Source organism: Cyanistes caeruleus, chromosome 3 (genome assembly GCF_971803275.1).
Source record: "Cyanistes caeruleus chromosome 3, bCyaCae1.hap1.1, whole genome shotgun sequence".
Taxonomy (NCBI): Eukaryota; Metazoa; Chordata; class Aves; order Passeriformes; family Paridae; genus Cyanistes; species Cyanistes caeruleus.
This window is the reverse complement of record NC_141703.1, coordinates 93,074,996-93,098,774: the sequence shown is the minus strand read 5'-3', so window position 1 is coordinate 93,098,774 and position 23,779 is coordinate 93,074,996. Positions and strand designations below refer to the sequence as shown.

The 23,779-nt window shown below is 39.8% G+C and overlaps 1 protein-coding gene across 50 annotated transcripts in view; it reads right to left on the bottom strand.

Moving 5' to 3' along the window:
- Nucleotides 1-12,987: 12,987 nt before the first annotated feature.
- Nucleotides 12,988-23,779, bottom strand: part of ZBTB20 (zinc finger and BTB domain containing 20) — a 473,003-nt gene continuing 462,211 nt past the window's right edge. For all 50 annotated transcript variants that reach the window (XM_086882894.1, XM_086882871.1, XM_086882906.1 and 47 more), the window contains 2 exons: nucleotides 18,977-20,587; nucleotides 12,988-13,874 (listed from right to left, as the gene is read on the bottom strand). In XM_086882894.1, the coding sequence (XP_086739020.1) occupies nucleotides 13,456-13,874; nucleotides 18,977-20,567 (2,010 nt within the window). In that variant the 5' untranslated portion in view covers nucleotides 20,568-20,587 and the 3' untranslated portion in view covers nucleotides 12,988-13,455. The remainder of the gene's footprint in view (nucleotides 13,875-18,976; nucleotides 20,588-23,779) is intronic.

The following is a 23,779-nucleotide window of genomic DNA, read 5'->3' as shown; positions in this document are numbered from 1 at the left end:
TATGCACATATGAAATGCGTTTCTTAGAACATCACAATTTTTGAGATCAGTATTTCTTCAGAGAATGAAAAAGAAAGAATACATGTTCAAAAAAAAAGCAAGATTTCTGGAATCACAAATGACTGACTGTCTTTTATGTAGAAGATATGTTAAAATAGTGTTCACCAGCTGATTATTTTGTTAGTTTCACTTTCCCTTAGGCAATTGTATCTGTACACACTGCATTCTAGAAGTACAATCTCTAGTGTGGATAATCTACCTGTTTGGTACCATCCTGTTTGTAAAACCACTTCTTAGCCTAAAAATATAAACTGTAAACTGTATAACATGCAAAATGAATTGAGGTGTTTAAAAAAGCATTAGGAAAAATAAAAGGCAACAAAGAAATTAAATCAAGAAACACATTAAACTAGTATTTATGCTAAATGAATTACTGAACCTTACAAAGGATTAGCAGGGCAAGTGTGGAATGGGTATGCAGCCATTTAAATGATCTGGTATTCTCAGTCAAGTGAGAACACTCTACAAAAATATGTATGATTCAGCATTCAGTCAAAGAAAAAAGGCAAAGAGCATGGTCTGAAAATGTGGACCACTGAATCAGCACTCTGTTGCAGCAGCTAACTGGAATTAATTTGAGAAATGGCACCTGTTTGGCTTAATGGGACAAACCCATCCTTCATGTAATAATCTAGTTTTGTTACCTGTGTAACTAATATTGAGAGGATAGTCTCCCCCTTCCCTTACAAATGGGTATACACAGAGTAAAGAAAAGCCAGACTTAGAAATGACTGCTGGAAGACCATAACTTTTAAACTGAAAATAGAAAGAAAAAGAATGTGGTAGTGGCCTCCATGTACATGCAAATGGCAGATGGCAGGAGACTGTTAAGAACTCCAGCACATATTAATTCCCATTCTTGAAGTTCTCATTTTAAAATCCCAAGCTGTGGCATAGGTAACTCTTTTCCTCTCTTCTTACTCCAAAATAACTCTATTGATTTGCAGTGACATAGATTTGCTAGTTCTCAGTGAAAACAGTTTGTAATTGATGTGACCATCTCTCATTTCTTCCAGTCTTCACAGTTAGATAGAAATGAGACAAAATTAATACCTCCTCCACTACCTTCATCCACTTGATTTTGCACATTTTCATTTAGGAGTGATATGTTATCCACCAAAGGAATGAAGGTCAACTGAATTAGATGTACCTGAATTAGAAAAACAAACGTAAATTTCCATGCTCTCATAAGTTTGCAATCTTACTAATTCTGAACCAAGGCTTGCTGCCTGGGCCATCTGTTGCAAGGTGAGAATACAGAAAGGACACCCAGAGTCATGAGGCTATTCTCACACCCAATCCTGGGCTATTTGGATCTAGATATTGACATATCCCTAGTGACATCTTTTTCAGCAGTTTGGCGGTGACAAAGTCCAGTGGGACTGATCCATAATTCAAAACCAACAGGAACGGATTGTTGCTGAAGATGGTAAAGGGAATATTCACCTAGAAAAAACTTATGAACTGAAACTGAAACTTTCAGAGTTCGTTTTCATTTTAAAAAAGGGTGATCAAGTGGATAAGTAAGGATCCAATTGGAATATATTAACAGTCGTGGATGGAGGCATTTCTTATTCAATTCCTGGCCACATTCTGTGTAACTATACAGAGAACAATGTTTATTCTACCCCACCCTAGTGCAGAGGATAATTTTAGGAAATATTAAAACTTTAAAAAAACAGGATTTGGAAGGAGTAAAAGACCACTTTTGGCATCTTTCTCAAAGGCTAGGAATGGAAGAGGAAAAGTCTGACATACACTTTTACAAATGAAATAACAGGACATCTTAGAAGAGAGCTAATAGATAACCTTATTTGTCTTGATTAATTGTTCTTCTGATATGAAAGGGTAGCAGGGAACAATCTCTAATTTTTTGTAGAGCCTAATACTGTTTTACCTTTTCTTTAAAAAAATTACCTTTCTACATCTCACTATATAGAGATTTTAAAAAAAGCCTGAAAAAATTCTTGTAAAGACAATAAAGAAGCCAATAACATGAAAAAGCACAATAGAGCTGTAATAATTATTGGTAAATGCTTCAAATAGCTGCAGCAGTTGATTGGGTTGTGAATGATACACGTGAAAAATTATTTTTCTATGATTGTAGGCAGATGCAAAAGTTAAATGATTATACTATGTATATATATTGATATAGAATTGCTATATATATTGTGTACTGTATGTTCTAGCTTTCAGAAATACTGTATTGTAGTGTACTGTACTTAACTAAGCAGATCTAAATAGCAACTTGTCATTTTCCACAAAGTCACTAGTTCTGTTAACAAAAACCAAAAAGTCTATTTTCTCCAGTAAAAGAAATACATACTGTTACAGTCACAGACATTTTGACTATAGAGACAATGTACATTTAACCAAAGGAAAACCCCAAACCAAAATAAAAATCTCACCTGAAAATCAACCAGCCAAAACTGTTGCATTATTGTCTTATTCAAAAGGGGAAGGGATATGCCACCAATCTAAGAAGAAGAATATTTACTCACATTTTATGACTGAAAATGAAAGAAAAATCCCACTTTAATTACCCTTTCTGGAACAAGGAAAATCCCCATGTCATGCGAAAGACTTAGAAGAATAAAATGCTGCTTTCAGGGCCAGCATGATACCAAAATAGGCAGCTGTAGTTAAACGTATTCATCCTAATAACTAAATGGGTGCAAAATGAGTTCCAGAAATCCTGCAGCTCTCATGGATCACGTACTGAATAATCTTAATGACTGATTTCTTCTCCTGAATATCTATTGATCTTCTAGACACACTAACCATGATCCTGAAAAGACTTTGGCAAAGGGAGAGAATGGTACTTGTTATTTATTAGTGACTGCACATTTGGAATGGGTTACTCAGTCAACAAGTTTCAGAGTACATGAGGTGGGGAAAGAGCTGTTTGACATGGTGCTTTGGAAAAGAGAGGTTCCAGACCTGGAATATTTTAGAGCCTATCAATATATTGTGCTGCTAACTATTTAAACACTTGATAATTTTTTACTGTTCTTTTTTTAAGGGAGCAAACAGGCAGGTTATTTTGCTTGGATTTTATTCCTTTGTCAGGTAAACATGTTGAAATTCAATGGAAATGAATGACTGAACTCAACAATATTGTTCCAGGGCTGTCATCCCCCATGGATGCCTCTCTCTGCTAGTGAAGCCTGCTGAGATGGACTATTTAATTTATTTTGTAGCTGAAAGACCACATAAGGCTCCAGGAGGCACGCTTCAGCCTTCACTTCAGAATGGGTACTCACAAAAACATCCTGGGCCAAATCTGGGTGTCACATTTTCAATGAGGCCAAACATCTAATTTGGGCAAACATCCAACTAAGAGCATCTGACTAAGAGAATACTTCTTATGAACATAAGTGTGCCTATATAGTGTATAAGTAGTGTACTTTGCTTTTCATTAGAGTCATGCACCAATTATTAATTAACTAATTAATAATCATAAACCAATAAATTACAGTTTATACTGTAATCCTTGTTTCATCTAAAGCCTTCCCTGCATCTAAACCATGCATGTCCACACACTCAATTAGCAGCCTGTCTGTAAAGCCAGGAAGAGATAACTGGCTCTCCCTGCACATGCACACATCCACATCCACACTCAGACATACAACTGCATGCACACACATACACACACACATGCCATATAATTTGACTTTACTCAAAGATTCCATAGATACCAACAGCCTATGTGACAAAAAGTAAAGGACTAAATGGGAAAAAATAAAAGAAAGTTGGGCAGTTGGGTGAATGCAGTCCTGTTTCTTGAATGTGATGATCCTCCCTAATCAACATGATATATTCAACGTGAGGGCTGAACTTCTAGGGGGTTTTATATGGTTGAATGAAGAATATGGCAATATCCAGGTGGCAAAAAGAGAAGAAGCAAAGTGAAATAGAAAAGGTTCCTATTTAACATATAGATCTCAGAAAGTATCTGTCCATTTTGTAGGAAAAAGATCTCAGAAAGATATATGCCTGTTTTCTAGGAACAGAACACTGCAGAATCAGACAGCTGAGCACAACAGTACGTACCTAAATGAGCTCTGCGCGTTCCTCAAGTGCCACTGTGAACTTGGCAAAAAAGCCACCAAGTCAACAGTAGGAAGACTGAACACTGTAGAAGTCTGCAGTTCTGGCTGGAAAATACCTAAAGCAAGCAGGGCTTTTTTACACTGCTACCAGATTTTCCAGGAGGAAAGGCTCCAGTGGGGAGCTCATGAAAGCATATGGGGTACTGTAATACCTAAGCCAAATATGACAGAGCATTTATAAGGGATGCTTGGAGTGTGGCTGCATGGCTGTGAAAGAAATTTCACAGCTCAAAGAGGGCTCAAGTGCTAATAAAGTTTGCATGAGGAGTGAAAACAAGAATGTCCCTATGGGCTGAACTGGGTAGAAGTTCTCACATGTGATGGGATATTGGTAGTTCTTTTGTTTGTGTAATGGTATTGCTGCAGCAAAAGGGTATTTTTAGAATATGCCTTTCTTAAAAGGAATCACAGCTAAACTATTCAAAGGGGCTATATTTATCTGCAGTGACATGCATGCAATCCCAAAAGTGCCAATACAGGTTGCACGGATAGAAATTCAGAATAGAATTTGTCCCTTGAAATTAGCTTTTCACTGGATTTTCTCTCACAAATTTCTCTGGCACTGGAGAGGCTGGAGTCAAATCACACAGCCTTACCCCCATATTATTAATTTGATTTAGGAAGAGTGTTTACCCTCCAGTGTTTTACAGGGAGCTGATACCAACCAACTAATCAAAAGTTTCTTGAATATGATGAGCCTCTCTAATCAACAATCAAAGGTAGATCACTTTGTAAGAGTGTAACTGTAACTTTGGAGCTGTAACTGAAGGTAAGAATCAGCAGAAAAGCACCATCCAATATGAAGAGACCACTATGCCTCACTAATGTTCCTTCTTCCCTACCCTTTCAAAGAGGAAAACATAACATATTTTGTAAGAAGGGAACGTTTTAGATTAAACTTTGCTACAGATACCAAACATAAGCACACTTCATACTGCTCAGATGTATTTCTGTTTTAAAGCAATTGTCTATGAGGCTGTAGTGTATTCAAGGCTGTAGTGTATTTACTTCTCAAGGAAGTACCTTAATGTTCTTTGTTTTTTGAAAAATAGTTAAGGACAAATTAACAAAGTATTTAGAAGACTCCACAGAGGGATTTGGAAAACGGGATTGAAGATGAACCTCATTGCTCTCCAAAACTCCCTGAAAGGAGATTGTAGCCAGGTGGGGATCAGTCTCTTCTCCCATGTAACAAGTGACAGGATGAGAGGATATGGCCATAAATTGTACCAGGGCAAGGTTAGATTAGATATTAGGAAAAATTTCTTTACTAAAAGGGAGGCAAAATTGGAACAGGCTGCCCAGGGAAGTGGTGGAATTACTGCCCTGGAAGTGTTCAAAACATGTGTGGATGTGGCACTTGGGGATGTGGTTGAGTGATGGGCTTAGCAGAGCTGGGTTAATGATTGGACTTGATAATCTCAGAGGCCTTTTCCAACATCAACAATTCTATGGTTCTATGATTGGTTTGCTTACCTCAGTACTACATTCTTCCTATGGGGAACAGGGAGAATTTCTTTGGGCATATGTGGCTGTGCACAAAAATCTCAGTTCACTGACTACAGGGAAAGTCAGTGAAGTTCACGTAGGTCTGTCAGTGGAAACTATGATCATGTGTAACAAAGAATTGTGTTACAGCAGAAGAGTTCTGCTTATCTTGAACTGGCCTCTTCTATTTTACAAGCTGTTAATGAACAATTCTAGGGGAAAATGGCATCTAAAAACCATAACTTACTTTTCTCCTGATATGACTTTGCTAGAATGATGTATAGAATATATTTGAGTCCTTTTATTTTAAAATAAACCTAGAAACTCTTTAGTTGAGTACCAGTTGAAGCATGAGTAGTGAATTAAAGCACATTATGGATTCAATTTACTTTTTAATCTTACTCACAGTACATCAGTAATCTCTGTTTCTCCTATACTTGGACTCTCTTAATGCCTGTGAGTCAAACACTACTGCAGAAGTTAAAATACAAAAAGTCAGCAACACTGCTAAATATATAATGAAAACAATCTATTAATATTCAATTTTGCATTTTTTTCACTAGAAACCTTGTTTTAAAATTAAAATTATCTAACAGTATCCTGTTAGATATACTGTTAGATATTTTCTCTAACTCAGAGAGGATATTTGTCCAGATACTGCCACACCTACACAGGGAAGTAATTTGTTTTGTTCACCAAAATTTTGCATTTGTATAACTCTGCTCTTTCCACCTTAGGTACTCCTGATCTACAGCAGAGGGAGAGCAGTAATAACAACAATGAATGCATAATATTTTCTCTATTCTTAGAGGCACTAATATAATTGATTAGTTATCAGCACTGGGAATAATTAGATGGATATACACTAATACCTAACACATTTTGTTTCTCATTTACATATGTTCTTAGAAAAACAAAACAAAAATTTCCCCTTGTGTTGCCTTCTAACAATAGGTCTAAGAGAGTTAAGTATTCCTCTTTTTCAAACAAGTTGTGTCTCTTGTGGTCCAAATTTCTCTGTTTTATGCTAGAGAAGGCATAACCCACATTTTTGTTTTGTCTGTTTGAAGAATATGCACATACCTAAAACTCTGTATTTCCCAGCTTAGTGATCTGTGAAAATATGGGGGCTTCTTTGCTCTGGCTGAAATGAACTGGATCACTGAGTAGCTTTAAAGGAAGCTAGCTGAAAGCTTATTACTTCTTGCATGACAAATAAAGTGAACAGCAAGGATACTGACTTGGCATGGCCAGAATCAGCCCCTGTGGACGTGTATTCAGCCTCAGGCCACTGCCATACACTTGCCTGTCTTACTGGCCACGCTGCAGACACTTGGCATTTTCAGCACCTGCCCCTCTGCAAGGCCTTTCTATCAGCATTTACTTTCTGTCATTAGGACTGTCAAGCACTGGGAAAGGTGTTCATTGCATTTATAAACTCAAGATTCCAGACTTCATGTGTTATCTGTAGTGTTCCTCATAAGCCTTTTTTTTCAGCAGAATTCTCATTGTTTAGGGGTCAGATAAAGACAAACCTTTTGGGAGAAGAGGAGGCTCAAAACCTCTCTGGGCCAAGTTCTCATCACTTTATACCTACTTCACAAATTTTCACAGCCAGTATGAAAACAAATCAGGGAATGAGAAAAGGAGCTATTTTGCTTCAGGCCAATTAGATACTGCTTCAGTTAGGCTACCTGCTGACCCTTTACTATCATGTTTATTCCAGTGGCTCAGAGGGCCTGGATGCTGAATTGAGAGGGCTGATTATCAAGGCCTAGTCTTTCTTGGCAGAACATCCACTATGTGCTAATTTGATATTATCATAGAATTATAGAATGGTTTGAGTTGTAAGGGTCTTTAAAGATCATCTAGTTCCAACCCCCCTGCCATGTGCAGAGGACCTTCCACTAGACCATGTTATGCAGAGCCCCATCCAACCTGATCTTGAACACCTACAGCCCACACCTTTGCTGGGCAACCTGTTTCAGTATCTCATCACCCTTAAAGAATTTCTTGCTATTATTCAATCTCAACCTACACTCTCTCAGTTTAAGGCCATTCCCCGCAGTCCTATCACTACATGCCCTTGTGGAAAGTCCCTCTCAAGCTTTCCTGTCAGATTCTGGACAGCCTACCTGGACCCTTCTCTTTTCCAGGCTGATGCTATTTTTTCCTTTTGAGTGGCAAGTCATTTTCAGCAGTGAGAGCTGGAGGGTTTCCTTAGCACAGGACTATCAGGAGGGTCATAGATCTAGGCATACTGAAAGTCTGATTATGTTTGAAATGGTTTGTGTGCTTCTGATTTGGACTGGACTCAACACCCCTGCAAAAGAGTATGTCTTGTACCTTCTCCCTATGGGACTTGTTTTCATCACTAAGGGAGACAGGAGATGTTGGGATAATAGTCATTAAAGGCAAGAGTTCCTCCAGCATGTGAGTGATCCAGCATTAATCAAGTAGCTCAAGGTTGACTGAACTCAGTCAGTAGGGCTGATAAGTGGGGTGCTGATAGTATGTGGGTTATTACTCAACTCTCCTTTGGATGAAAAAGAAATTGAAAGAAGAAAAACAGATTCCACTTGGGCTCTTTGATCTTAGAGCAAAGGGAAGACTCATTCACTTAGAAAGTCAGTTAAATGCCACTCTCTCCTGTTCTCCTGCTGGGAACTTGAGCTGTTTTTGAAGGTAACAGCATGGGCCAGAAGTGGGTCTGGTAGAAGCATCATGGATGTTGAGAAAGTGTCCTCAGAGCAGTTCCTGCAAAACACCTATACTTATATCCCTTAAGAGAAACTATTAATATGGGTTTTCTGAGAGGAGGGACGAGACTGAAATATTACAATTTACGGACTGGTTACTGTGCTGCTAGGTTCCCATTATTTATGAGTTGTTCCTGCCAGTACCCTGCAAGAGATCACTGTTGGAGAACCTTGCTAATGCACATGCCCCAGACACACACATGGACACGCTCAGGAGCTGTCCTCTCCTTGCTAATCAGCATACACTGAGCTTGTGGTCCTGCATTCCTTGTGGATTCAGCTTCCCGGAGAGAGGCAGACCTCAGCAAAATGGGCAAGAGAGGTTAAATTTTGGTTCTCTGATTTGTGATTTCATATAATACAAGAATAAAGATGCTTCAATGAACAACAAAATAAACTTGAAAGGGAATAATTTCAAAAATGTAGTAATTAACCAGAGGAACTAATTTCCACAGGACAGTGTGGAGGCCACCTAAAAATGAATAAGCTAAATCTTTTAAGGACAATGAGAATTATCTGCCAGAATATATAATTTTTATTTGGGATAAAAAGGTAAAGCCATAAATTATTATGTATGTCTTTAGGTTACAGGCAAATACATATTTTGTTTGTATTTATATGTATTTTATATGTAGAAATAGTTAATGAGAATTACATAATAAAACTCCCTTAGGCTTACTGCTTTGTAATAATGCAACACAGGTCTTTCATCTTCATTCAAATAATCTCTAACTTGCTACATGGCAAAGACGCAGTACTGCGCAAGACGGACCATAAGAGAGATCTGCTCTGGCCAGTCCTACATTTCCAATTCATTTCACCAGCCTCAGCACTAGTAAGAAAAGGCACTTCTCATTCACTCTAAGGCTTCCTTTACTGCACTTTTGTCTTGCAGAGAGGCCTTGACTTGTAAGCTTGAATTTATGTTCTATTTAATGCCCTTTTCCATTACCAAAGCAAAATAAAGAGAGCTTTAGGGTAAGCGAGAATCAAGCTTAAGGAATGCAGGATATTGCATGCTTCAACAAAAGGATGTGTGCTACAGTCTGCATTTTCTCCTCTGTATCATTTCATCAGGTGTTTTTAAGGAAGCCTTTCAAGAATACTGAGATAGATTTCCTCAAACATTGGCAGCAGCAGTTTCCAGATCACTGTGACTGCTGTTCTTTTTGCAAAGGCATATTGTAGCAATATATGAAGCTTGAATATATCTGTAATATTCAGATATTATAGTTGTTTCCAAGTAGCAAATAAGTATTTCAAAGATGGGAGGAAGAATTGCCAAAGAGAATCTAACATTTTAAAAGATAAAGGGGACTATGTTTGAGCTTCTAAATTCAGAGTAACCTGACAAGCACTTTCAGCTACATTTGCAGTAATGCTTCAAGTTGCTCCATGTTTTACAACATCAAGTCTGAAGTCCAACAAAATCAGTTTATATTACAGTCATTTGTGAAGACCTAAACCTAAATTCTTTGACAAGTGTTTTAGAATTTAATCTAGTATGCCTTAGCTTTACTTTAAGAACTATGTGGTTTTTTTTTTATTTTTAATTGGCATCATTCATTCATGCATTCATGCATTCATTCATTCATTCATTCATTCACAACTTATCTTTTTTTCACACTCAATTTATTAGACCTAATAAAAATTTTAATTTCAAAGATAATGCTTTGATTTAGGGAAGGATGAAAACTGAAGGATTAAAATTTGGACAGTATTTGGATTTTGGTGGATGTAGACCCTGATTCTTATTTCCTGTTTACTGTCATATCTCTTCTGGTATCAGAAGTATATTCCAGAATATGCTACATCTCCACCACGTTTACAATGGCAAATTAAACAGCTTTTCCCCAGACCTCAGATGACAAATGAGCAGCTACATATTTGTAAGCTGGGTAAAATTCTTCACTAGTTCCTCATATGGGAGAATATTCTTCGATACTAAAGATCTCAGAAAAAAAACCCTTATTTCCCTAGAGAAAAACCTTCCATCCTTTTGTCTAGGTTCACCTTCCTCATTTTCTTCTGCACCCTAGTCTCCAGAACCTTTATTTTCTGTATAGACTTAGTGTGTCTAAATGGCAGGTATCAGTTCTCCTCTCTGTGTTTTGGGTTTTGTCTTTTCAAGTCTTGATTTACATGCCAGCATTGATTTTACCAGTGCGGTTATTAGAACAATATTTGTCAACTAACTTGAGCTCTTTCTTCAGCCCCTTGAACTACCCAAACAAGTTGGTAACAAAGATGTTACCATATAAAAGACTCAATTGCTCTGGCACTCACCTCAAAGTCTCTCTATTCTGCATATTGCAGCCAAGAATCTGGGCATCAGCATTTAGGATGTGCTGAACAATACCTTGCAGGGTACAGAAAGATTCTTAGACTGAACCACCTGTCAGGTTTTTTTACCCCAAACAAATGGTGATGAACAGGCATAGAACATATGAAGTTACCTGTACTGAATCACGGATGCGATAGAGAAGCCGCAGGTGTAAAGAACATGCAAAATTGTATAAGGAGATCTACCAAGTCAATACTCAGAAAGTTGTCCAGCATAAAAGAATGTCTCGTGAAATGCTCAGTGTTCACAAGCAGAAAGTTTTGTAAACTTAAGTAAGCTTAATTTAAATATAGACACAAGTAAAAGCTAAACTAGCAATTTTTCTTTTTTTTCTTTTTGCATATTTTTTGTTAGGTGCTTCTTCTCTGCCTAAAATATGAAGTCCAGAGTGCAGTTGGTGTAAGTCCTCACATGGATTTCAAGCAAGACAGTGTCAAACACTGATCCAACTGAACTAAGGACCCATGTACTTTGGGAGTTGGCTTTGGGGGAAAAAATTCTTGCACAGATACACAGAAGACAACTAGGGAGAACACCAGTCCAAACACCATAAAACAAAATACAAAACACCAACATATATATGCAGATCAGGAATCAATCTTTCACACCGATCCTACATTCCTTTCATAGCTTTTGCCTATGCAGAGAATGTGGGATGTGGCCCTTCAGTCAGACTTTTTGCAAATGAAGGGAAGATTACTTGCAATGGTAACGTTTTAAGTTGTTTTGGCATCAGCACAAATTATTGGGGGCAGGATCATATACCCACACAAATATGGAAGCTCTCTAGCGAGCAAGGCAGGGATGAGAGAACAATACAGCAGATTAATTCTTGTCCAGTGACCAAAAAGAAGGGAAATCCTAGTTATTACGTATTTCCAAAACTTTCATTACTTTTCCAAAGAAGAAAGACTACAGTTTATATCATCCCCAAAACCAAGGGAACATTGCTAGAAAAATCTCTTTCTCAAAAGGAAATGTCCTTCAGCAGAAATAAATTCTGAGATGGAACCAAAAAAGAAACAACAGAAGCTTGGTAAGAGTCAAAAAAGAGAACCATGTAATTAAAAAAAAAAAACCAAAGTAGCAGTTCAAATGATACTGCAGGATGCACAAACACTAGTAGATAATCTCACAGATGACTTCACAGAGCCCCTCATCGACCCAGGTAATTCTTGATTCCATTAGAAAACAGAGAGAGTAATACTAGAAAAAAAAAATAAGAAAACATCCTTCCTCTTTTTTAAAATAAAAATCAAGATCATCTCCCCTCCCCCCCTCTATCTGGAAGCAGGTTAGCTAACCTTAACAGTCTCAATTTAAAATAAAATATATATTTTTATATATATTCATATATATAATAAAAGAGAAGATATTAGTGGCAGTGTATGCAAAACAAAAAAGAAAACAAAGAAAAATTACTTTTAACAATCTCACTTTTTTTGTTTTTTTACACAAATACTGTTGTAAATATATTAAAAAAATCAGCATTCTATCTGGTAAACGTCACTTTTGCCCCTCTATAAAATTTTGAATTAAAAAAGTCCCAACAACTCTTTTTTTTTTAATTATTATTCCCCTCCCCTCCCACCCTTTATTCCTCTTTCTTCCACAAGAATAAATCCTGATGCAACTTTTTTGTTTTTTTTTTTTTGCAAAGATTGTGGGAACTAACCCTTCTCTTGTACCTAGATCCATAGGTTGCAACCTCTGATATCTTTGATTTTCCTCTGTGTTTCTCTTTGCCTTCTGTGAAAGTCCCTCTTGATTGTGCTGAGGCCCTGTGCTCAGCGAAGACACTGAATAAATTACAAAGAAGCCACCGTTGCTCGTTGTCTGAATCTTCTTGGTTTCTGCTATAAGGTGGTGGTGGTGGTACGAGAAAAGCAGCGGGGAGGGTGCGCCAGACAGCGTGGGATGGAGCAGAATCCAGGTGAGGAACCTCTGATTCTTTTTCCTCACCCTGCGGGGACTCCACACTATCCAAGCCACACTGCCTCGCATTCCCCTCAGCCCTTTTTGTGTGTTTGTGGATGCGTGTGTGTGAGAAAGCAGACACGTGGTGGAAACCAGCAGGGCCTTGTTTCCTCTGGTTGCTGCTCAACCAGAAGCAAAATATTCCACAGTTCTAACTGGATACTGTGAAGTCCAAAAGCGGTCAGCAATGTGAATCATGTCCATTGAAACACTGCAAGCGGTGTACTTATAATGACAGTAGGCCTTGTAGATTTGTAATATATTTTGTTTTGTTTCTTTATTTGTAGTGCTCTTCACAAGTGAGAAAAAAGATTTTTTTTTTTATTATTTTTCTGTCTGTTTTTTTTTTTTAATTTTTTTGTGATTTTTTTTTTTTGTTGTTTGCTTTTTGTAGTAAAGAAGGGTTGTATTTAGAGGCCAGTAGCTAGAGATCCAACCAGTGGAGCTCATGAAGCACTACCTGGCCTTAAGGCCACCATCCGAGGGAGGCTGGGAAAATTATTATTCACCCAGCCTCCGGAAATGTAATGTACCAGCAGGCAAAAAACAGTTCTTCATGTAGTACAAAAACCAACAAAACAAAATGAACCCAAAAAAAAGGAGGAAAATAAAGGTAAAAATGAAACAAAAATAATTTCTTAAATTCTAGTGCCATAGCTTTTTTTGTTGTTTCTATTTTTGTTGTTCATAACAAAGAGAGAGAGAGAGATTCTACTTATCCGTCTGACACATGCATCCTCATGTGGTCGTTGAAATGCTCGATTTGGTCAAACTTAGCTGGACAGACAGAGCAGACGTACGTGGTCCCCTCCGTGCAGGCCACCACGCCGGCGGGGACAGCCCTCGCGCCGGTGCCGGTGGCTCCAGGCGTGCCGTTGGTGGCACTGTGCAGAGCCACATGCCTCTCCAGCAAGGTCTTGTGGGAGAACTTCTTCTTGCAGATGTAGCACTCGTAGGACTTCTCCCCGCGGTGGAGACGCATGTGCACATTAAGGGAGCTCTTCTGGGTGAAGCGCTTGTTGCAGATACTGCACTGGTAGGCCCTCACGCCAGTGTGTGTCACCATGTGTTTGATTAGGTAATCCTTTAAAGAGAAGGAGCGCCAACAGATGCTGCATTGGTGTGGTTTCTCACCTGCCCGTTACCAATGGGAGAGAGACACAGAGAGAAACAGACAAAAAAAAAAATCATAAAATTAAACCAGTTTGGTAAAACTCTTTGCAACAAACAAATGGTAAGTCTCATGGGGGTCTTTGGATAGGTGCTCTGGCTAATGAAGTTAGCTCTGGCTAAGTCTGTTCATCAATGTGTTTTGACACACAACATTTTTTGCAACCAGAGGTTTCAAAATGCTTTAGAAAGGGGGCTGTAGGAATTCCCTATCCACATGCAGTAAAAAGGAGTTCAGGTGATTTCTTCAAGTTCACATAGTAGGTATGCACTGACAAAGACAGGACTAGAGTTAAAAGGTCCTGGCAGCTACACCCAGTTTCAGCAGCACAGCTCTCCTGCTTGTGCTCCTGCCTTGCTCCTCATGCTCATTTCTAGACAGGTCTCAGCCATGCTACTTCACCTTTCAGAGCTTCCATTTCCTTAACAGCATGCAATAAAAAAAGGGACAAATAAGTGATTACCAGACAGCTGACCTGGGCCAGACTCATTTCGGTCAAATTGCTTTCAATTTCTCAGGCAAGGAGTGATAAAGATTGTCAGAGGAATCTAACACTTTATAAGAGGTTTACATTTGTTGCTCCCTTTTCTGGTCAAATGTCATAGCTGAAGCATGTATAAAGAGTAGCGGAAAAGGGAACCTCAGGACACAGAACTGCCTAGGCCAGCCAGCACCATGCTAACCGATAAACTCCCAGTGTAAGACACAGGAAACTTGAATGATTTGACTGCCAGTTAAATAAAACACCTTATGAGGTAAACTAGAGATATAAAACACTTATGTAATCTTCCACATTGCCTTGTGTGCCCAGGACTGTTGTAAAACTTACTACAGAAACTCACATAATTGAACTCTGATCATTTTCAGACAAACCAGTGAGTACAAGGATAAACTGGGAAAAATACTTAGCTAAGCACATATACTGTTTTTTTCAGACTTCTCTTAAATCCTCCTCATGCTCAGAGTTCTGAAAGATAAGGCACAGTCTCATGTTTCATGGTATCAAGCAATGGTTTCATGATATGCTGCTACACTGGTAATGTAGACAACAACCCTGAATGCCCCATCAAAACCTACTTTTTAATTTGCTTTCTGAATTACTTGTGGTATATTTCATGTGTGGAATTCATCACTCTCAAAGCTGTCAGGAATAGAGATGGCACCATAGCTCTGTAATAATCAAAATGATCCACTGTTTCACTGACTGAGAAAATAATTTTCCTGTGGTTATTCTGCAATTTCCCCTCTTTTTTTTTTTTTTCTCCACAGACATCCTGCTTCCCTTTTTTTACAGTCTGTTTGGCACTGTTTTAAATCCTGAAGAGTCAATCTTCAGGGACCAAGACATGCCTGTGGTAATATATAATTCACTTATTGTATAGAGAGATTACCATATGCTACTTATACTCAATTTTAAGAGGAGATAATTAAAATGGATTAGACGTGAAAGACCTACTTTTTTATCTCCCCAAGTCGCTGTTTCTTTCTATTTCATGGTTTGCATGTATGATGGTGACATCCATGAATGAAATCCACTTGCTGTTCTTCCCTGTACTTGTGAAGAGTGTCCCCACTTGGTGAAAGACACTTGCTCAAAGCACTGAGGCCTTACTTTTCCTGATGGCTTTGCCACACACAGTGCAGTGTTGTGTGTAGACAGGCCAATGTGCTTGACACGTGATGTGGAAAATGATAGTGTGTCAGTCAGAATAATGTCTGATTAACTTATAAGAGACTGACTGTGTTTACAGAGCTCATTTTTGCCCTGGGCAATATATGTCCCAGAGTTTGTAATAAGTTGGTCACCTCCACTCTAGACCCTGTTAAGATTATAAGAACACCTTAATTTTTGCCTGATTATGTTTCTAAGATACACTGGGTTGTGGCTTTAAATCTCAGCTTCAAAGCCTTCCTGGGATTTCTACTCTCCAAAGAATTGCAAAACTTCAGCTTTTCTTTTTTTTATGTAAATTTTTTGTGCTTCCTAAGTGAGCACTGTAGATTCTTTATTCCCGTGATTCTTCATTTTCAAGTCAGAGAAAACTTTCCTCAGTGGATTAAATGTGCATGTTCTTCCTTTTGCTTCTTTATTTTGTATCTGGCTGTTATTAGACAGCAAAATGGGATGATTAGAATAATAGAATCATAGTATATCCTGAGTTGGAAGAGGGAAGAAGCAACATCAGTGCCTGGCCATGATCCCTGTTTCTAGCCCCTGTGCTCCTGGTGATGTAGGCTCTGTGGCTCTTTGAACCCTAATCATAATGGATACTTGGTGCTGACACTGAGGTCATGGAATCATAGAATCCTGAGTCAGAAGGGACTCCCAAGAATCATCAAAGTCTGTCTCCTGGTCTTGCACAGCACCACCCCAAGAATCACCTAACCCTAACCATGAGCCTGAGACCATTGTCCAAGAGCTTCTCAAACTCTGCCAGGTTTGGTGCTGTAACCAATTCCCTGGGGAACCTATTCCAGCACCCAACAATCCCAGCCCACGGGTGAAGAACCTTTTCTCAATACCTAATCTACATCTACCCTGAGACATGTTCATGCCATTCTGTCGTGTCCTATCACCGGTCACCAGAGAGAAGAGGTCAGTTCCTGCCCCTGCACTTCCCTCATGAGGAAGCTGTAGGTTACTATGAGGTCTCCCCTCAATCTCCTCTAGGCTGAACAAGCTAAGTGACCTCAGCCACTCCTCAGCTGACATTTCCTCATCCCATCACCATCCTGTCACCAGATTAGAAAGGTGTGGAGGCAGCAGTGTTGGTGCTCTGCTTTGATCCCCTCAGCATGTGTTTTGCAGCTTTCAATCCAGTATTAATCACAGTGTGATATGTGGGAAAAGGCGTGTGATATATGCCTTATAAAGTGCAGACACTCCATACACTCCAGCACTGTATTTCCACAGTGAGATATATTAAAGGGAGTCTACATGGAACATGGAAAAATAGCAATCTCTAATACGTTTGCACCTGTGTGAAAGAAGAAAAGGAGGTTGGTTTCTGTTGCATGGAAAGCTACATCAGACTGTAGTTTTCGGAAGCATAAAAACATACAGAGATATAGAAGCCTTTAAGTTACTGAATTCTAGTTTACGATTAGACTCTTCCATGACTTCTCTTATGAGCCCTCCACACAGAAAGATTAATCCAAACATTTGCATCTCCCAAATGTCTCAATTTTTCTGTGGATCTTTTCTAGAGCCACTTTGCCTGGCTCCTTTAAACAGGGCTTAAGGAAAAGTCACCCTGACAGTGGGAACAGCTGCCCCACCTTTTTTTTTGTAATGACCCTGTCCAACACTAGATAAGGTAGCAGAAATACTTTCTCTGAGGCTGCACAGATAAAGATTATTTTCAGGTGGGTTTTCTGAAGCCTAGCTCTCTGTTGCTTAAGGTGAAATTATTCTCCCAGGAGCCAGTTAGCTCCTAAATGAATTTTGAAATGATTTATCTACCCAAATCTTTCCTTGCTACCACAGTTCATTTTTTAGGGCATTCTCAGACCCACATAAATAAAATATTAATTCATGATTCAAGATTCCTATCAATTTTCTTGGTTGCTATTATTTGTAGTAGCTAAGAATGTTTTATATATTGGTCTTCCATATCTATTCTTTATCTGACTCCAAAACTGAAGTGCAGTGGTGGGGGAAATAAAGTACCTAAGATCAGTGAAGTTATTTGTAAAAAAGTCTTTTTAGCTTTTAGAACAAGGATGCAAGCAGATATATTTGACTGTCTTCTGAAGGGGATACTTCTCTGAAGACCAACACTGTCTGTGTAGAATTTTAGCTACTTCTCCACAACAGAAAGATAGAGAACATAAGCAGACACAAAGGTAATCTTGTGATTCAGGACTCTTGTTCCTTGCAATTATACATTTTGTACCAGTACAGAGAAGTTGATCTTTTTGTTTATCTACATGTCTGCCATAGATGTTTATAGGAGTTTTTCGTTTAAGTGATAAATACAGGTAAATTGAAGTTAAAAAGTTTACATATACATTGCTCCCATACTTTGGGCAATTTTTCAAGGTTCTCCTCCCTGTATCACAAACTCAGCATTAATTTTAAGACTGGATGTTAACAAAACCTCTGCTTGGTGAAAGAAGTATTTATTCTATCCCTAAACAAAAATTTCTCTCCAATAGCAGAAAGAGCCAAGGGCTAAAGCAAGCAAAACAGTCCTGAACCCATGACAACTCCTCAATATAAAATACATACATATTCTTGTTTTGAAGTCTCATAACTTGGCAATGCTAGAAAAGGCACTTCTGGCTCAGTGGCAAATATGGTTACCTATGTTATCTCAATAGACCATAAACCATGTATTAAAGCAGCTGCAGTTTTAAAAAGAAGGGTGCTGGTGCTGATGTTGTGTTCCATTGTGCACCACATTCTTTAACTGTTTTTTCATTGAACTCTGTGTTTCTGTACTCACAGCTAGCGATACCTCTGACTTACTAAGAGACAAGGGATTACAGCAATCAGCTTCAGTGAAGTACAGAAAGACTTTCTGACAAAACTCCAGATTTACTTTCTTATAGTAGTGAGATCTAGAAAATGTGTGGCAGTGTGTGTAACATCCCAGCCTGGACCTACTGCTGGAGCTTCACCAGTAATGAATTTGCCTCACCACTAGAGCTTAACTCACCCACAGCTGTAAAACCTACAGGGGGATGCCCTTTCTTAGTAGATGCAGTTTTTCTTATGACCTATCAGTTTCCTCTCTTCCACTTAATGTTGCCCAGACAGCTTGCAGGGTACAATGAACGCTCACCATTTCCTTGGATGGATGCAAGACACATTTTACTCCAAGTGAAATGAGCTTGTTTCTGCACCATGCACAGTCAGGCCCCTATTTGGGATCTGTATTTTTCTGCAGAGACTCAACTTCAGTGCAGTAAGGCCAGGAAGTGTTCAGTGACACCAGCTCCCTGGATAAGCCCTCCCTTGTGTTTGTGCTGGGGGCTAGTAGGTTGGCAAACAGAATCTAAGCCCACGGTTGTGAAGGACTTTCTGTGGCTCCATATGCAAGCCAAAGGGAAGTTCTCTTACCTGTGTGTACAAACATGTGCTTGACGTAGTTCTGTTTGGCGGTGAAAGTCTTGTTACAGAGAGTGCACTCGTAAGGCTTTTTTTCGCCTTGCCCACCCGCCGTGCTGTGGCCCGCAGATGGGGCCAAGGGCTGTGGGGCTGGCAGCTGGGCAGTAAAGGTTGACAGGCCAGGCTGGGACACTGTCACAAACTGTGTCTGTTGGCCAGCTAAAGGCTGGGGCAGGCTGAAGAGAAAGGGCTTAGGGCCACTGCCAGCAGACTGCGTGGTGAAAAGGGCAGGCAGGTAGGTGTTGCCAGCTGTGCCAATGACCTGAGTGTTGCTGGTCAGAGTCAGTGGCATCCTCAGATTGCTGGTGAGGGTTTCCGTCTGGCGTAAGTAGATCTGTGTGGTTGGCAATGGTTGGGCAACAGATGTGTTGACAGAAGGCTGCAAAGCCCCCTTTTCGGTGCTGTTATTGACTGTGAGCACTTTGCTGTCCATTTCAACGTCATTGCTTCTCTCTGGTGAGGAAGAGTTGGCATCTACATGTTGCTGCTGCTGCTGCTGCGGCTGAGTGCCATCAGCAGGGACATCATTTTGATCTGTTTGAGAAGGTTCTTGCTGTCCATCCCGGCCCAGACCAGCCATAAACTGCTGCTCCATGGAATCAGGCTCAGTGCCAATGGAGGAACTGACACCTGAGTCAAAACTCTCCCCTTTGGGCTCACTCTCAGTGCCTTCTGCTTGGTCAGTGTCCTCAGTGCATTCCTCAGACTCATTGCGCTCAAGGATCTGCACCCTCTGTTGGCCGTAGTAGTCATAGTCATCCTCCATCTCCTGTTTAATATGGATGTTGCCCATCAGGGTTTGAATTCGGACAGGGCGGGGTTGCTTCCGGCAGTGTGTGGTCTCTGGAGTGGTGGAGAGGTACCGCTCCATCTGCTGCGACCGTTCATGGATCCTGGTAATCCAGCTGGGGTCTTCTATGTGATGGTCCCTGGGGAGCCCCAGGGCTGTCTCATGGTGGCTGACCACAGCTCCACTGTAAAAGGAGCGCTCCCCACTGCCATTTTGCATGGAACAGGCATAGAGGGCTGAATAGATCCTGTCCACACTGTGCTGTGAATGGCTCTGCAGGTAGCCAGACTCTGTGTCGGTGCTCTGCCCCGAGGTGCCTGATTCAGGTGTTCCCCTGGGTGTCTCTTGGCCAGAATCCTGAATCACTGGGTAGACATCTCCCACATTTTGTGAGACAATCCTTGTGCACTCATCAATCACAGTCTTGATCTGCAGGATGCTGGCGGCTGTGAGGATTTGGAGGGCCTCTGACTGTGAGACCCGCAGCACCCCGCTGTACATGAAGTCAATGAGCTTTTGCACAGACTGGACCGACACCACTGAGGGGATCTCGATGTCACTGTAGCCCAGCAGCAGCTTGTCCTGGAAGAAGGGGCTGCCAGCCGCCAGCACGCAGCGGTGGGCGCGCAGCATGCTCCCGTGGATGCGGACCGTCACGTCACAGAAGTGGCCACGGTTGCGCTGCTCGTTGAGGGTCTCGAGCACAGAATTGCTGAAGTTGTGAAGGTTGATGCTATGAATGCGCTCTGTCATCCCCTTGCAACTGATGTTACCTGGAGCAAAGCAGGTGACAAAAGCAAACAAAAAAAAGAACAGAATCAGTCTTGTCCTCTGCAGGGCCACAGCGAGAGCGATGCCAAAGGTAACTTCCCACTGTGTAAACAGAACTGGACAAAACACATGCAGAGGCATTGGTAAGAACACATAATTTTTGTAAGGCTACAAGTAAACTTCACTACACATTTCCAGAAGCTCAGGTCCTGAATTCTTGGACAAAACCAAATGAAGACAGGTGTAGCTGGACCTAAATTCTAATCATACTCCTGAGTCTTGAACTTCCTATCAGTTCATCTCGCTTTAAAAAGCTTAGAGCCAGCCAATTGTAAACACTGAGCACATGGATTAAAGCTGGATTTTAAGCTTTGGATTGGACCTATGCCAGAAGGGATCAGAATCTGTAATGACACTAAGTTGTTAATGCAAAGAGTATATATGAAAATATGATTTCAATCTAGATTGGTATTTTAAGGAATTTAGATCCTGTGTTTCACAGTACAGTTACTCATATCAAAAAAAAAAACCTGGCAGTCACTTTGTAAAATCCAAATCTGGTTCAAGATTTAGGCTGTAAAATGTTCCTAAAATCCCACACAGAGTTTTGTCTGGGGTTGTGGTTTAGAACATTTGCTACCCAATAGTGACAAACAGTTCTCTGAAAGAACCCAAAGCAAAAAGTTAACATGAGCTATCCTCTTCATTTTTAGCATATCCCAAGTTCTGACTTGCACCAGAACGCCATCATATAAAAACAAATGTTCTCCTGCTGTTATTTACTTGACAGAAACTGGAAAATTACAGACATTTACTCGAAGAAAGATTTTTGTCTTAGTTTGGCTGAATAATCTAAATAGGGAACAGCTTAGAAAAGCATCTAACCAATTAGGATACAAAGCCAACATAGTCTTCAAAATTTACAAGTAACTGAAAAGAAATTTCTCAATCTCCCAAATCCACTGTTCCCTATCGTTATCTTGCTTGCTTTGCTTTCAAAGCTTTGGTTTCCCATTTCCTTTTTTGTTCTTTACCAAATTTTCATCTATTTAGATTTTGACAGGCAGAAACTATGGCTTCACCTTTTAATTATGAAGAATCAACTGCCCCTTGAATGGTAAACAAATGAAACACAATTAATAATTTTTTCTTTAAGCACTTTTAGTACATGCATCACCTTAATTTCTAGAAAATTAGATAAAGTAATGCTAAATCACCCCTAGTATTACAGGCATTTTGTCTTGAATATTCCCACTAAAGATCTAACCATTCTTGCCACAATAACTTGGTATTGTGTGAGCATCCAAAAATAGAAGTTGCTAAGTGTGAGTAAATTAAAATAGCTTATTGTCACTGTCTGACAAATGTACAGATCAAATAAATAGCACTGAAAGCAGCTGAAAGCCATACACATGCCTTTTAGCCCAGCAGCATCTCTCTGCTTCCACCCTAAGGAGTGCTTTACATCTCATCCACAGGCAGTAGAACACTACTCACTGCAATTTGCAGGCAAATGTGGCATCCTCCCTGCTCTGCATTCTTCTTCCCATTTATTCACTACCAACAAGCTGATGTTCTGGTGGTTCAGAGAGAAACCACCTTGGACACAAGTGGTTATTTTAATTCTCTGAAGTAGCTGATGATTAAAGGGAAGCACAAAGGTCAGGAAGTGAAAATCACAATGGAGCCAAGCTATCTGAAGAAGTCTCATGTTAACAGATGTAAACCAACCTGTACCAGAAGGTTACTAATTTCCATGTGTGATTAGCACACTGAGGGAATGCTCAGATAGCATAAACAAGGAGGAAATCACTAACACCATGATGGAGGTTGTGAAACACATCTGGCTTGTTCATCAGCTTAGCCAGGAAACCTGAGCTTCTTTCTCTGATGGGATTGACCATAGGACTAGAAAAACATTTTAGAAACTGGGAGACTTTCCTTCAAGGGCATTGCAACCATTACACAAAATAATGCACAGAAGAGATGTATTTCTTCCTCTTTCCTGATAGAATAATTCTCCAGAGGCCTCCAGGGCAGTTCCGGATGCTTCCCTGTCAAACATGTTAGATCATACAAGAATCCAAAATGTATTTACACACAAAGTCAGAATCCTTGGCAAAAGTTTCGTACTGGTGGGACAACAGAAGGGTGGAAAATTATTGATAAATAGGTGACACCTCTTCTCAAGACTTACTGTAGGCCATAGCAAGTGACTGTACAGCTACCCATTTATCTCCATCTATCTTTGTTAGTTTTTGCTCCTTTTTGCTCTTTTCTATTTTTGTTAGTTTTGCTCCTAGGACTCACTTTCATAGAAACACATCTTTATGTTCAGCTTTGTCAAAGAAGGTATTTGATAATAAGAAGAAATGTGCAGCAGTCTAACCCAATAATCCAAAAATCCTACCTTGAACATGCAAAATGTAGAATATTCTACTTTGTTACTATGCTCCTTGGCAGATAAAATTAATTTTCTGAGCAGAACTCTGAAAAATGCATCCTTAGGACAGCTTCTTTCCAGAAAGCTGTGATATGCATCACAAGACTGGAACACTTCCTCGGAAAGTGAATGCTGCAACTTACCCAAAAATCATGTATAGATAGGAGGAAAGGCAAGGTTCATCAATAAGTTTCAACAGCCCTTCTCAGGTCCTGGCTGTGGGAATCAAGAGTTATGTAGCCACAGTGTATTTGGTTCTTAACTAATGTAATGAAAACAGGCAGTTGAAGTTGATCCTGGCTACAAAGAAGTGGTTAGTATCCATATATAAGTGATTTGAATAGCTCTCCTGTAGGAACTGATATAGGATGCTCCTTGTGGTGTAGGAGCTGGTCTGAAAGCCAACAGAGTCACTTTTAGTTGCTATTAGAGTTTGCCCTTAAAAAGATCCTCTCACTGTTGGAACATCTACCACTTCAGCTGAGAAGCAACTGAAATTTACTCCTTGAGGATAAAAGGAGAGTGGTTGGAAGAGATACACAATAAATAGTAAAAAAAAAAAAAAAAAGCTAATAGAGATTTTGAAGATGATTTTTCTAGGCCACCTTCCTTGACATTCAACACTGTAAACTATATCTATCCAAAGTCCAGGCAACCAAGTAAGTTGCCTAAGTGTCAGAAACACTACTACACAAGCCACACCAGTATAAAGAGCAGTTTCAACAAATTCCAGAGACTGGTCTGTAGGAAA